We start from the raw sequence: 12,153 nt of genomic DNA on the forward strand, positions 1-12,153 counted from the left end.
AATATTTGCTTCCCCCCACCCTCAGTTGTAGTCCCATAGAATTTCCTTCACCAGTGGGCCCATGCACCATCATCAGAGTCCCCTGTGCTCATCCCTCCCTCCCTCTGATCCCTCGCCTTCCTCCTCCCCTGTAGGATGTGTCTGATTTATAATTGTCTGGTTTTGCTTTGTTGTGTTTTGTACTGTTATTATTTTTTTACACTGATGTCTTATTTGGTTCCCCTGTATTCCTCCTATAAGTGAAGCCATCTGATATTTTTCTTTTTCTTTCTGGCTTATTTCACTGAGCATAATTCCTTCTAGCTCTATCCACGTTGCTGCCAATGGCATGAGTTTATCTTTTTTGATTGCTGAATAATATTCCATTGTGTATATATGCCACATCTTGTTGATCCAGTCATCTATTTATGAGCATTTGGGTTGTTTCCAGGTTTCACCTATTGTAAATAGTGCTGCAATAAACATAGGGGAAAAGGTGTTATTTTGAATCGATGTTTTTGTGTCCTTTAGGTAGATCCCTAGGAGTGGAATTGCTGGGTCATATGGTAGCTCCATTTTTAGTAGACTGAGGAACCTCCAGACAGCGTTCCATAATGGTTGGACCAGTTTGCACTCCCACCAGCAATGTAGGAGAGTTCCTTTTTCTCCACATCCTTGCCAATATTTGTTGTTGCTAGTTTTTTTTTGATATGTGCCATTCTTACTGGGGTAAGATGGTATCTCAATGTGGTTTTGATTTGTATTTCCCTGATTATAAGGGTGTTGAGCGTTTTTTTTCATATGCCTGTTGGCCATTTGCATTTCCTCTTTGGAGAAGTGTCTTTTAAGTTCTTCTTTCTTGACTGGATTGTTTACTTTGTTTTTGTTGAGTCCTATGAGTTCTTTGTATGTCTTTGTTATCAGTCTGTTATCTGTTGTATGGAGTGTAAAAATTTTTTCCCAATCAGTAGGGTGTCTCTTTGTTTTGGTTAATGTCTCTTTTGCTGTACGGAAGCCTTTCAGTTTGATGTAATCCCAGGTGTTTATCTTTTCCTTAACTTTCTTTGCTTTGGGTGATACTTTCTGCTAATATTTACAGGCAAGGTAGTCTTGCTGATTTTGCTAATCTGACCATAATGTCTGCCTGCTGTTTTCAGCAGATAATGGTTTCCCAGTATGGTCCTCATACCAGGACTTTTGCCCTGGTGAGAGGGCCCCTGTCTGATTCTACATTTGAGCTTAACCAGCAGGAACCCTAGTCACCAAAACAATAGGCCAAATAACAAGGAGGGCTGGAACATTACCAGCAGTTGATGACAATTTCCCTGATGTTTAGTGTTGGTAGTCTTTTTAATATATTGCTGTTATTGTGGGTTTGAAGTGTTCTTTTATAGTGGTTCGAATTTTTATTATCCTGATTGCCAATGGTTTGAACATCTATTCGTGTGTTTGATGATCATTCATATATTTTCCTTTGTGAAATATCTGTGCATGTTTTTTGCTCATTTCTCTGTTGGATTGTTTGCTTAAAATTGTTGATTTGTAGGAATTTGCTGTGTATTCTAGATACAAGTCTTTGTCAGGTACATTTTACAAATATTTTCTCCCAGGCTGTGCCATCTATATTCACTTTCTTGATGATATCTTTTGATGAGTAGAAGCTGTTAAATTTGAATATAAGTACAATTTATTTGCAAGGTGCAGTATAGATTAAGATTCATTTGAAATAGACAACTAATTCATGAGAAAGAATCTAAGAATATACAATAGAATAAGAAAGTCTCTTCAATAAATGCTGGAAAAACTGAACAGCCACATGCCAAAGAATGAAACTGGATCACTGTCTTACAGCATATGCTGAAATTAATTCAAATGGATTACAGACTTGAATATAATACCTGAAGCCATAAAATACATAAAGGAAAACATAGGCGATAAGTTCTTTTACATCAATCATAGTGATGTCCTATGGGTTTGTTTCCCATTGGCAAGAGAAACAAAAGGAAATACAAACAATTGGAGCTACATCAAACTAAGAAGCACTGTACATTAAAGTGAAGAGGAATTTTCATTTGAATTTTTATTATCCTAATTACCTACTGAATGGGAGAAGATATTTTGCAAACTATAAACCAGACAAGGGGGGTTAATATCCAAAATATATAAACAACTCATGTAACTCAACCAAAAAACCCATATAACCCAATTAAAAATTCAGCAGAGGATCTAAATTGGCGTTTCACCAAAGAAGACATGTGGCCAAAGGACACATGAAAAGATGCTCTGTGTTGGGCCTCCCCTGGTGGTGCAGCGGTTGAGTGCTGGGCTGCGAAGCCAGTTCAATCCCCGGCCGCCGGGCTAGGGTCCCACATGGTGCGACAGACCTCTCTTGCCTCGCCCGCTGCTCCCCTCAGCAGTGTATTTCGTCAGTCTGCCTGTTCTGTTCCCTGCTCTGGCTCTGGTGAATTCTCTCACCCTCCTGCGCTTCTGACTGTACCCAGTGCTTGTATAAATAATAAATAAATAAATCTTTAAAAAAAAATATTCTGTGTTACTTATCGTAAGGGAAATGCAAGTCAAGAACACAGTGAGGACCTGCCTGGTGGTGCAAGGGCTTAAGCAGGGAGCTATCCACATGGTGCAGTAGACCTCTCCTGTCTCACCCGCTGCTCCCCTCAGCAGTGTATTTCAGTCAGTCTGCCTGTTTTATTCCCCACTCTGTCTCTGGTGAATCCTCTCACCACCCTGCACCTGTGGCCTGTACCCCAGTTCTTGTATGCATAAATAAATCTTTAAAAAAATGAGATTTCACTTCACACAAGTTAGAATGGCTAACAAGTCAAGAAATATTAAATGTTGGTAAGGATTTGGAGCACAAAGACCCCCTAGTACATTGTTGGTAGGAATGTAGGTTGATGCAGACTATGGAAAACAGGTATGGAAGCTCCTCAAAAAAATTAAAAATAGAACTAATAGAACTACCATATAATCCAGTGATCCCTCTTCTGGGTATTTACTTGAAGAATATGAAACACTATTTCAAAAATATATATACCCTCCTGTGTTCATTCTAGCCTTGTTGGAAATAACCCAAGTGTCCCATCATGGATGGTTGGATAAAGAAGATGTAGTTATACAATATATGCACAATGTAAAATTACTTGGCTATAAATAAAAAGAAATCTTGCTATTTGCGACAACATGGATAAATCTTGAGGGTATTTATCTATGTAAAATGAGTCAGAAAAAGGAAAAACAACAATTTCACTCATTTGTGGAATACAGAGGAAAAAAACTAAATGAGTAAAACAAATCTTTAGACTGTGACTACAGAAGGGTGGTTATAAAAGAGAAAGGTAGGGGGTGGGGAACAGGTAGAAAGGGCTAACTGGTAAGGCTGTAGGTAGTTACTGGAGATTTGGTGGTAGGTATAGTGTGATTTTATACAGTTTTTGAGGTGAGAAACTGTACACTTGAAACCTGCATACTAATTTAAACTAATGTTAACAAAAAAGGGTCATTTGTTTTCCATATGGACATTTAGTTTTTCTAGCACCATTTGTTGAAAAGACCCCTTTTGCCTGTTGAATTGACTTAGCTATTTTTTAAAATTCAGTGACTGAAAAAGTGATCTACTGATGGGCTCTTTATTTTTGTTCTACTGGTCTGTGAATAAGAGTTTATTAATACTTAGAAAAACTATCTAAAATGCTTATTAAATATTGACACCTGGGAAAAACTTTTCCCATTCATGTTAGGATAGCATTTCTTGTGATCAACCTATAGCTGATGATATTTGAAGACTTTCAACTTGATCCTCCACATAGTCCTATGCTACTTTTTGTGTCATGTGAAATTGTTCACTTTTTAATGTTTATATGTAGAGATGAGAAAAGTCTCGTTTGGCACTGAGTTCGTAAGTGTGGTGTTTTTTTTTTTTTTTTTTTTTTTGGTTTTGTTTTTAAGTAACATAGTTTTTTTTATATATATCTTAAGAAGCTAGATAGACCATCTGATTGTGCTCCAAGAGAAATGTCCTGGATCCTTGCTATGGGAAGGGGAAGAAGAGAAGATGTAGCCACATAAAAGTCGTGATTTTTTTTTAAATAATGAAAATTTAATAGAACCTTGCCCTGTCATTATTATTTTTATCATATCTATCAGTTCATTCAGCAGATACTTATTAGCACTGTACTGAATGACAAGGGCGTTTTACAGAGACATTAACTACTAAAGTAAGAAATTATTAAGTAGCTTATTTGTAAACATGTATTAACTAAATTTAATTAAAATTGTTACCTTGAGACTTTTAAACTTAAGATGGCTATATTGTCTGTTCTTATTTTTCCTAGTAAAATGAATGAAAAGAAACCTGATGACTCGCAGAACCTAGGTAAGTAGTGACTTAAAATGTTTTCAAATGTAGCTTAAAATATTAGGATACTTTAGTCTTGATTTTGTTGTCCAAAAACTTTTTAGACTGTTGTACTATAGCAGTAATAGTTAATTCTCTGATGTATACTTAGTTCATCTATGCATATGATAAAATAAAACATTGTGTGTATTCACTCCAACAAAAATCTGCTTTAAAAGAGAACTGTTTACCAAATTTTAATTGTGGAAATGTGTATCAGGTGTGGCTTATTTGAATTAAACAGTATTAATAAATATAGTTTTTCACCTTTTTGTATAATTCTTTTCTTACAAAAGGAAAAATCAAGGTGAGAATATAAACAATACACAAAAGTTTGACATAAAAAGGAAAATTTAAATGCTCACCACAATCTTAATTAGATTAATTACTTTTAAATGCTGTTGCTTCATTTATTAGTTATAAACAGTATATATTGACTTACTATCATGGGTAGTGAGAAATTTCAAATTATTTTTTGTTCTGTCACTACTTCTCCTTCATTGACCCTTTTTAAGGTTTCATTTTATTCCCTCTAAAAATATTACACTGAATATTTTATCTCTTGACCATTACTAAATAGAGAACATCTGTTAACCACACATCATTCTGGATAAGATTTGTGCTCTCAAACCTTCTACTTTGCTTTCCGACTTTTTACTTATAGACTTCTATGCTAATAGTTCTGAAACGTAATGGTTCATGGTTGTCTTCATGTGTTTGCCAAATGCAAGTACTACGGGTACTATTATTTTTTTTTAACCTCAGATTGTACATATCCCATTTGTATTTTACCTGATTGATTCATTTTTTTACATGAGTGTTTTTATTTCATTATTGTAATATAATCAGTGTCATTTACTATAGCAGAAGGTGTACCTAGTAAATACGATATTTTACTAAATTTTTAGAGTTAAAGTTAAAAAAAAAACAGCAAAAACAAATGAAAACAAAAGCAATCTACTTACAAAAACACACACCTGAAAACTAATCTGTTCTATATCCAGGTTCTCCATACTAAGGAAGAAAGGGAACAAATGGAAAGACACCTGTCAATAGCATATAGCAGATTGCACCTTCCTTCAGCATTAAATATGATGACACCTCTGTGTAGTCTCAGTGTAATTCTTTGTTCCACTGATGGCTGAAAGTATAGACACTAGAGTGAAGGAAATAAGATGGGAACTGCTGATCTAAGATGTTCAATAAGCAAATGATATTGCTGGAGTTAATATGGTCAGTTACTTTGGTGTAATATTTCCCCTAATATTTTAAAAGATTAGGGGAAGGGATTTTCATTTATGGCTTGTCTCGCAAAATTGGAGAGATGAGGGGCAGCTTTTAAGGGGACTATTTCAGTTAGTTATTAACTTATGCACTTTCTTTCCAATCCTGTATTCTAACTTGTGAGTAGTCTATTAAAAAATACAGTACCTTCCCAATATACAATATCCAGTGTTATTCTAAGTAAATAAAACTAGCTGCTGTAATAGATAAACTTTGAAGTTTTACTGTTTTAACTTAATAAAAGCTTATTACTTATATTACATCCATTGTGGATTGATTAGGGGAGATGGGACAAAATGGAACTGTCTGTTGCATGTTGTCATCTATAGATTTAAGCATCTTCCATTTTGTATTGAATTATTACTTAGCAAATGATTTTCTCTTTGTTTTATTAGTATAGTTATACTAATAAATTAGATTTTCTATATATATCAACATCATAAAATGGAAAAGATTGATAATTATAATTAAACTAACATTTATTTAGTTTTAGCCTTGTTAATTATGTTATTATATACTATCTCATTTAATCCTCTTAAAGCATAATTTGAGGTAGAGACGATTGTCCTCATTTTTAAATTGAGGAAACAGAATCATAAAGTGTATATGTGACCTGTCCAAGGTTATAGAGTATAGAGCTGAGTTTTAATTCATTTCTCCCTGACTCTACAATTTGCCTTTTAAGCATTATTAATTGTGGTAAAGTAGATAAAAATAGAATAAAATTTACCATTTTAGCTATTTGAAGTATAAGCTTTGGAAATGGTATTTAGTGCATTCAGAGTGTCTAACTTTAAAATGCTTTTATCACCCTAAAGTAAAACACTTTATATCCATTAGGCAGTTACTTCTCATTTCCACTGTTCTCAGACCCTGGAAGCCACCAATCTGCTTCTTAGTCTGTCTCTGAATTTACCTATTCTGGATAATGTAATCCTGTATATAAATGTAATCATAATTGTGCTTGGCTTCTTTTACTTCACATGTTTCTAAACTCAACTATGTGGTAGCATGTGTCACTATGTCATTCTTTTTTATAGCTGAATTGTATTTTTTTACATGAGTATATATTGTATTTTGTTTATCTGTTTGTCCATCTCTTCGTGGATATTTGTTTTGTTTTGTTTTGTTTTTTACTATCTCTTTTTTTAATTAAGTTTCACAATTTCTTTTTTTTTTATTGCGGCAGTGGTGGTTTATAGCACTGTGTTTTAGAATACAGTTTCACGCTCTTCAAATGCGCATTGCCATGCCATACCCACCAAAATGCTTATAATGCTCCACCACAGTCCACTGGACAGACCCCTTCCATCCTTTGTCTTCCCCTTTCCTGGTCACCTCAGTTTTGCAGTTGAATTCTAAGGCATGTTTTTTTTTTTTTTTAAGATTTTATTTATTTATTTATTTATTTATTTAAGCACTGGGTACAGTCAGAAGCGCGGGAGGGTGAGAGAATCCACCAGAGCCAGAGCGGGGAGCAGAGCAGGCAGAAGGACCGAAGTACACTGCTGAGGGGAGCAGCGGGCGGCAGGAGAGGTCTGCGCGCCATGCGGGACCCTCCTCCGGTGGCCGGGGAGCAGCCGGGGAATTGAACCGGTGCCACAGAGGCCGCGGGCAGCTTCGCAACCCAGCGCTCAACTGCTGCGCCACCGGGGAGGCCCACTAAGGCATGTTTTGGTTTGGTTTTCCCATTTTGTTTGTTCGTTGTAAGGAACTCTGCAACCATACCAAGGCCTGAGACTTTTTTTTTTTTTTTTTTTAGTTTTGTGCAGAAGAGCTGGGTGTAAGCCAACGGTTCAGGAATAAGGGAATTACCAGAGACAAAGTGGGAAGCAGAATAAGCTGAAATAATGCATCTAAGGGGAGCAGTGGGTGAGACAGGAGAGGTCTACTGCCCCATATGTGGGTTAGCTCTCTGACCTGGGACTGAACTCAGGCCAAGGCAGTGATAGTACTGAGATTTAACCCCTAGGCCACCAGGTGGCCCCCTGTTTTCTCTTTTTGGTTGTTTTGAAAAGTACATAAACATTAGTGTTCAAGTATTTGTTTGAATATTATTTTCAGTGCTTGGGTCTACCCAGGAGTGGAATTGTTGTTTCATATGGTAACTGCTTAATTTTTTGAGTAACTGCCAGACTATTTTCCAAAGTGTCCTACCATTTTACATTTCTACCAGCAGTACTTAGGGGTTCCGAGTCCTTGCCATCATTTGTTATTATCTGACATTTTGATTATAACCATCTTAGTGGTTTGAAGAGATAATTCGTTGTGGTTTTGATGTATATTTCCTTAATATGACTAGTGACATTAAGCATCTTTTGATTTTATTGGCTAGTTGTATGTCTTCTTTGGAGCCCATTTTAAAATTTGGTCATGTTTTTGTTGTTGAATTGTAAGACTTTCTTATAGATGCTATATATATATACCTTATCGGGTATGTATTTTCCAAATACATTCTCCCAGTTTTCTCTTTTTTTCCTACGTGAGTAGTTACAGGCTTCTCAATTTTGATTTTTTTTTTTTTCAAAAGAACTTTGACTTTCATTGAGATTACAGTTTTTCTTCTCTGTTTTATCTCTAATCTTTATTTCCTTGCTACTGCCAGCTTTGGGCTTAGTTTGCCCTGCCTCTAGTTCTTTAAGGTTAAGTTTGGGTAATTGATTTGTAATCTTTTTTCATGAAGGCTTGCATAGGCCTAAAGATCAGTCAGAAATAAAATCTTTTCTGGGTTTGCATTCAACACTAGGCATATGAATGCCCTATGCTTTTCAGTATTTGCAAGAGTTTTCAAAGCCTTTAATCTCAGGGGGCCTCCCTGGTGGTGCAAGGGGTTAAGCTTCCCACATGGCACAGCAGACCTCTCCTCTCCTGTCTCGCCTGCTACCCCCCTCAGCAGTGTATTTCAGTACATCTGCATGCTCTGCTCCCCACTCTATCTCTGGTGAATCCTCTCACCTCCCTCCCACCCCCAGCACCTCTGACCAGTACCCCACTTCTTGTATGCATAAATAAATAAATCTTTAAAAAAAAAAAACAAAGCCTGTAGTCTCCCATGTATTCCCTTCTTCTAGCCTTTTCTTTTCAGGTCTTTTTGATCTTTCACTTGCTTACCCTGTCGGTATACTTTGTTCAGGCTGCTGCAGCTATCAATAGTATATCTGTCTTAAATTGAAAAATGGTCCAGGTCCAGTCCTGAGGAAGTTCTGAGGAGGGTGAAACAAGGGCACATATCTGAGCGTATACTTCAGGGAGACTCCACACAAGTCAAAACAATCAAATTTCTTTGATAGCATGTCCATATTACCTTCTCTTGGACAATCCACACCAAGAGCTTGAACCACGGTACCTAAGTACATGGTTCAGCTGGAGAGTGAAGTATGGTAGGGTAGATTAAGTTAGGATGTCATAAAACTCTCATCAGAATTTACTTTTTTCTCATTAAACATTTTCCTAATTGTATTTTTAAAAATTAGATTTCAGTGTTTCTTAAAAAAAGTTGATTTCTGACTCTTTCTGGAAGCTTAATTATTGCTTTTTTTTTCAAAGATTTTTATTTGTTTATGCATACAAGAGCTGGGGTACAGGCCAGAGATGCGGGGGGTGAGAGGATCCACCAGAGACAAAATAGGCAAAGTGACTGAAATACACTGCTGAGGGGAGCAGTGGGCAAGACAGGAGAGCTCTGCTGCGCCATGTGGGTTTCTTCCTGGCCGGTTGGGGATCAAAATGCTGCAGAGGCTGTGGATTGCTTCATAATGTGGTGCTTAACCTCCTGTGCCACAAGGGAGGCCCAATTATTGCTTTCTTGCAAGGATAGTTCTATTAGAGTTTCCTAACACATTATTTTCAGTAATGTTACTTTACAAGTTGCACTTTATTTTATGTTGGTAAATTTGCTTTAAAACATTCTATATGGTTTAGAGATAAAGGATCACCCTTCAGGTATATATTACTACACCACACCCACCACCAGGGCACCCATAGTCTACTACTAATAGTCCTTTGGGCCCCCTTACCCCTTTCCTCTTGTACTCCCCGTCTGCCTCCAATAGTCTCAATTCTATAGTCATATTTCTTTTTTTTTTTTTTTAAGATTTTATTTATTTATTTATACAAGCACCGGGTGCAATCAGAAGTGCGGGAGGGTGAGAGAATTCACCAGAGCCAGAGGGGAGCAGAACAGTCAGACTGACGAAATACACTGCTCAGGGGAGCAGCTGGCACGGCAGGAGAGGTCTGCGCGCCATGTGGAACCCTCGCTGGTGGTCGGGGATCGAACCAGCACTGCAGAGGCTGCAGGCAGCCTCGCAGCCCAGTGCTCAACCGCTGCGCCTCCCGGGAGGCCCTGTAGTCATATTTCTAGGGCTTGTAATTGGTTTGGTTTTGTTGGACCCTTTGTTTTATTTCTGTATATTCCATCTGTGAGTGACACCATCTGGTATTTGTTTTTCTCCTTCTGATCATTTAGCATAACCCCCTTGGGACCCCCCTTCCATCCATGTTATCACAAATGGCAAAAGTTTATGTTGTTTATATAGCTGAGTAGTATTTTATTGTGTATGCATAGCATGTCTTAATCCACTCACCTGTCTTTGGGCACTTACATTGTTTCCATAGTTTGGCTATTATAAACAGTGCTGGTGCCATTTAAACTGCTCACTGGAATTCATCAAAGATTAAAGAGGGGAAAAAAGTGAAGTAACATTGTTTTAGATGTAGGTTTTAGAGTTGCTTTTTCTGTTGCTTGTGTCTATACAAGCATCTTCTTTCCTTTTCCAAATAAGCCTGTTCTTTTAAGATGTTAAAAAAAAAAGGTAGGTTTTAGGAACTTTAGGTTACTGATACAATATAGTGTGGTTTGTTCTCTCAAAAAGAATTGAATACCTCAATTGAAAAAAGCATCAATATCATTATTTTTTTTTTTTAGTTTTAAAAATATTTTTTTTTAAAGATTTATTTATTTATTTATACGAGCACTGGGTACAGTCAGAAGCGCGGGAGGGCCAGAGAATTCACCAGAGCCAGAGCAGGGAGCAGAACAGGCAGACTGACGAAATACACTGCTGAGGGGAGCAGCGGGCGTGGCAGGAGATGTCTGTGCGCCATGTGGGACCCTCGCTCGGTGGCCGGGGATAGAACTGGCGCTGTAGAGGCTGCAGGCAGCCTCGCAAACCAGCGCTCAACCGCTGTGCCACCGGGGAGGCCCAGTTTTAAAAATATTTTTATAGCTATTTGCTTTTCTCACTGTTAGCTTGTGTCTTCTGTCGAAAAAATGATGACTGCCCTAATAAATATGGAGAAAAGAAAACTAATGAGAAATGGAATGTCACTGTACATTACTATTGTTTGGTGAGTATTATTTATAATTACAACCTAGAAATTTGGTATTCTTCTAAAAAGAATTAGAATTAGATCTTGGATGTTTTCTGAGAATTCAATAAATCATGTACTGGATCTCATTTTGTCAAAACATAAAAAATAAGACTTTTCATTTTTCAAATTCAAAGATTCTGAAATTACTTGGTATGTATAAAGACTCATCCTCATTACTATTTATTTTTGTCTAGTTCTTTTAGGGCCTAAGTGGAAAAACGAAGAAAATGGTTAGGTTTCTAAGGGAGTTGTTCTCTTTACCACTTTGTTTCCATTGTTGTTTAGTGATAAACTTGTTTGAAGGTTTAGGTTTAGAAGGAAAGTATTTTACTTTGCAGAGAACCTGGAATGAAAAATTCTAACTAAAAGTAATAAATATGTGTGGAAAAGGAAATAGGTTAGTGTATGGATTACACAAAGGAAAAATTGATATCATACAAAGTCTTCCCTCCACCAACTTCTCACTTCAGTGAATCTGTGCCTTCAGATATTAGTGGCTACATTACAGCTTTAGGTTGGCAGAGTTACATTTAGTACATACTATTTCTTAACACTGTTATTTTATAGCATTGTTATAAAACAAATTATTCTCAAATTTAGCATCTTAACCAGCATCTGTTATCTCAAATTCAGGGTCTGTTATCTCTAATTCATTGTCTTCCTGGGGTTACAATGGCAGTGTTATCCAGGATGTAGTCATCTGAAGGCTTACATGTACTGGAGGATATACCTCTATGGCTCACTCACGTAACTTATAACCTCAATTCATCCTTACAATTGCAGGAAGCCCCACTCAGTTCTTTACCTCCTAGGCACTTCTATAGGTCTGCTCACAGTATGGTATCTGATCTCCAAGCAGGTGATAAGAGAGGAGGGGTAGGGGAGAAGGATAAATATACAAAGACAGGACAAATATGATGTAGTCTTCAGTCACATACTGCTTTACTGTTGCATTGATACTGTATGTTGAAAGTGAGTCATTATCTAGTCCTATACTCAAGTTGAGGGAGGCAATTAGAGCCCACCTCTTAAAGGAAGGAGTATCAGCACAGCTGTGGAAGTCTATTTTATTTTGTAGCACAAAAAAAAAAAAAAACTTCATT

General features: G+C 36.9%; 1 protein-coding gene across 2 annotated transcripts in view; it reads left to right on the forward strand.

Moving 5' to 3' along the window:
• Positions 1 to 4,320: 4,320 nt before the first annotated feature.
• G2E3 (G2/M-phase specific E3 ubiquitin protein ligase) overlaps positions 4,321 to 12,153 on the forward strand; it is a gene marked incomplete at both ends in the record, with an annotated part of 37,725 nt that continues 29,892 nt past the window's right edge. Inside the window, 2 exons of one of the 2 annotated variants that reach the window (XM_084239779.1) lie at positions 4,321 to 4,372; positions 10,929 to 11,026. In XM_084239779.1, the coding sequence (XP_084095905.1) occupies positions 4,336 to 4,372; positions 10,929 to 11,026 (135 nt within the window). The remainder of the gene's footprint in view (positions 4,373 to 10,928; positions 11,027 to 12,153) is intronic. The other variant, XM_084239778.1, reaches the window with a different exon arrangement.

This window comes from Talpa europaea (genome assembly GCF_964194135.1).
Source record: "Talpa europaea genome assembly, chromosome: 8".
Taxonomy (NCBI): domain Eukaryota; kingdom Metazoa; phylum Chordata; class Mammalia; order Eulipotyphla; family Talpidae; genus Talpa; species Talpa europaea.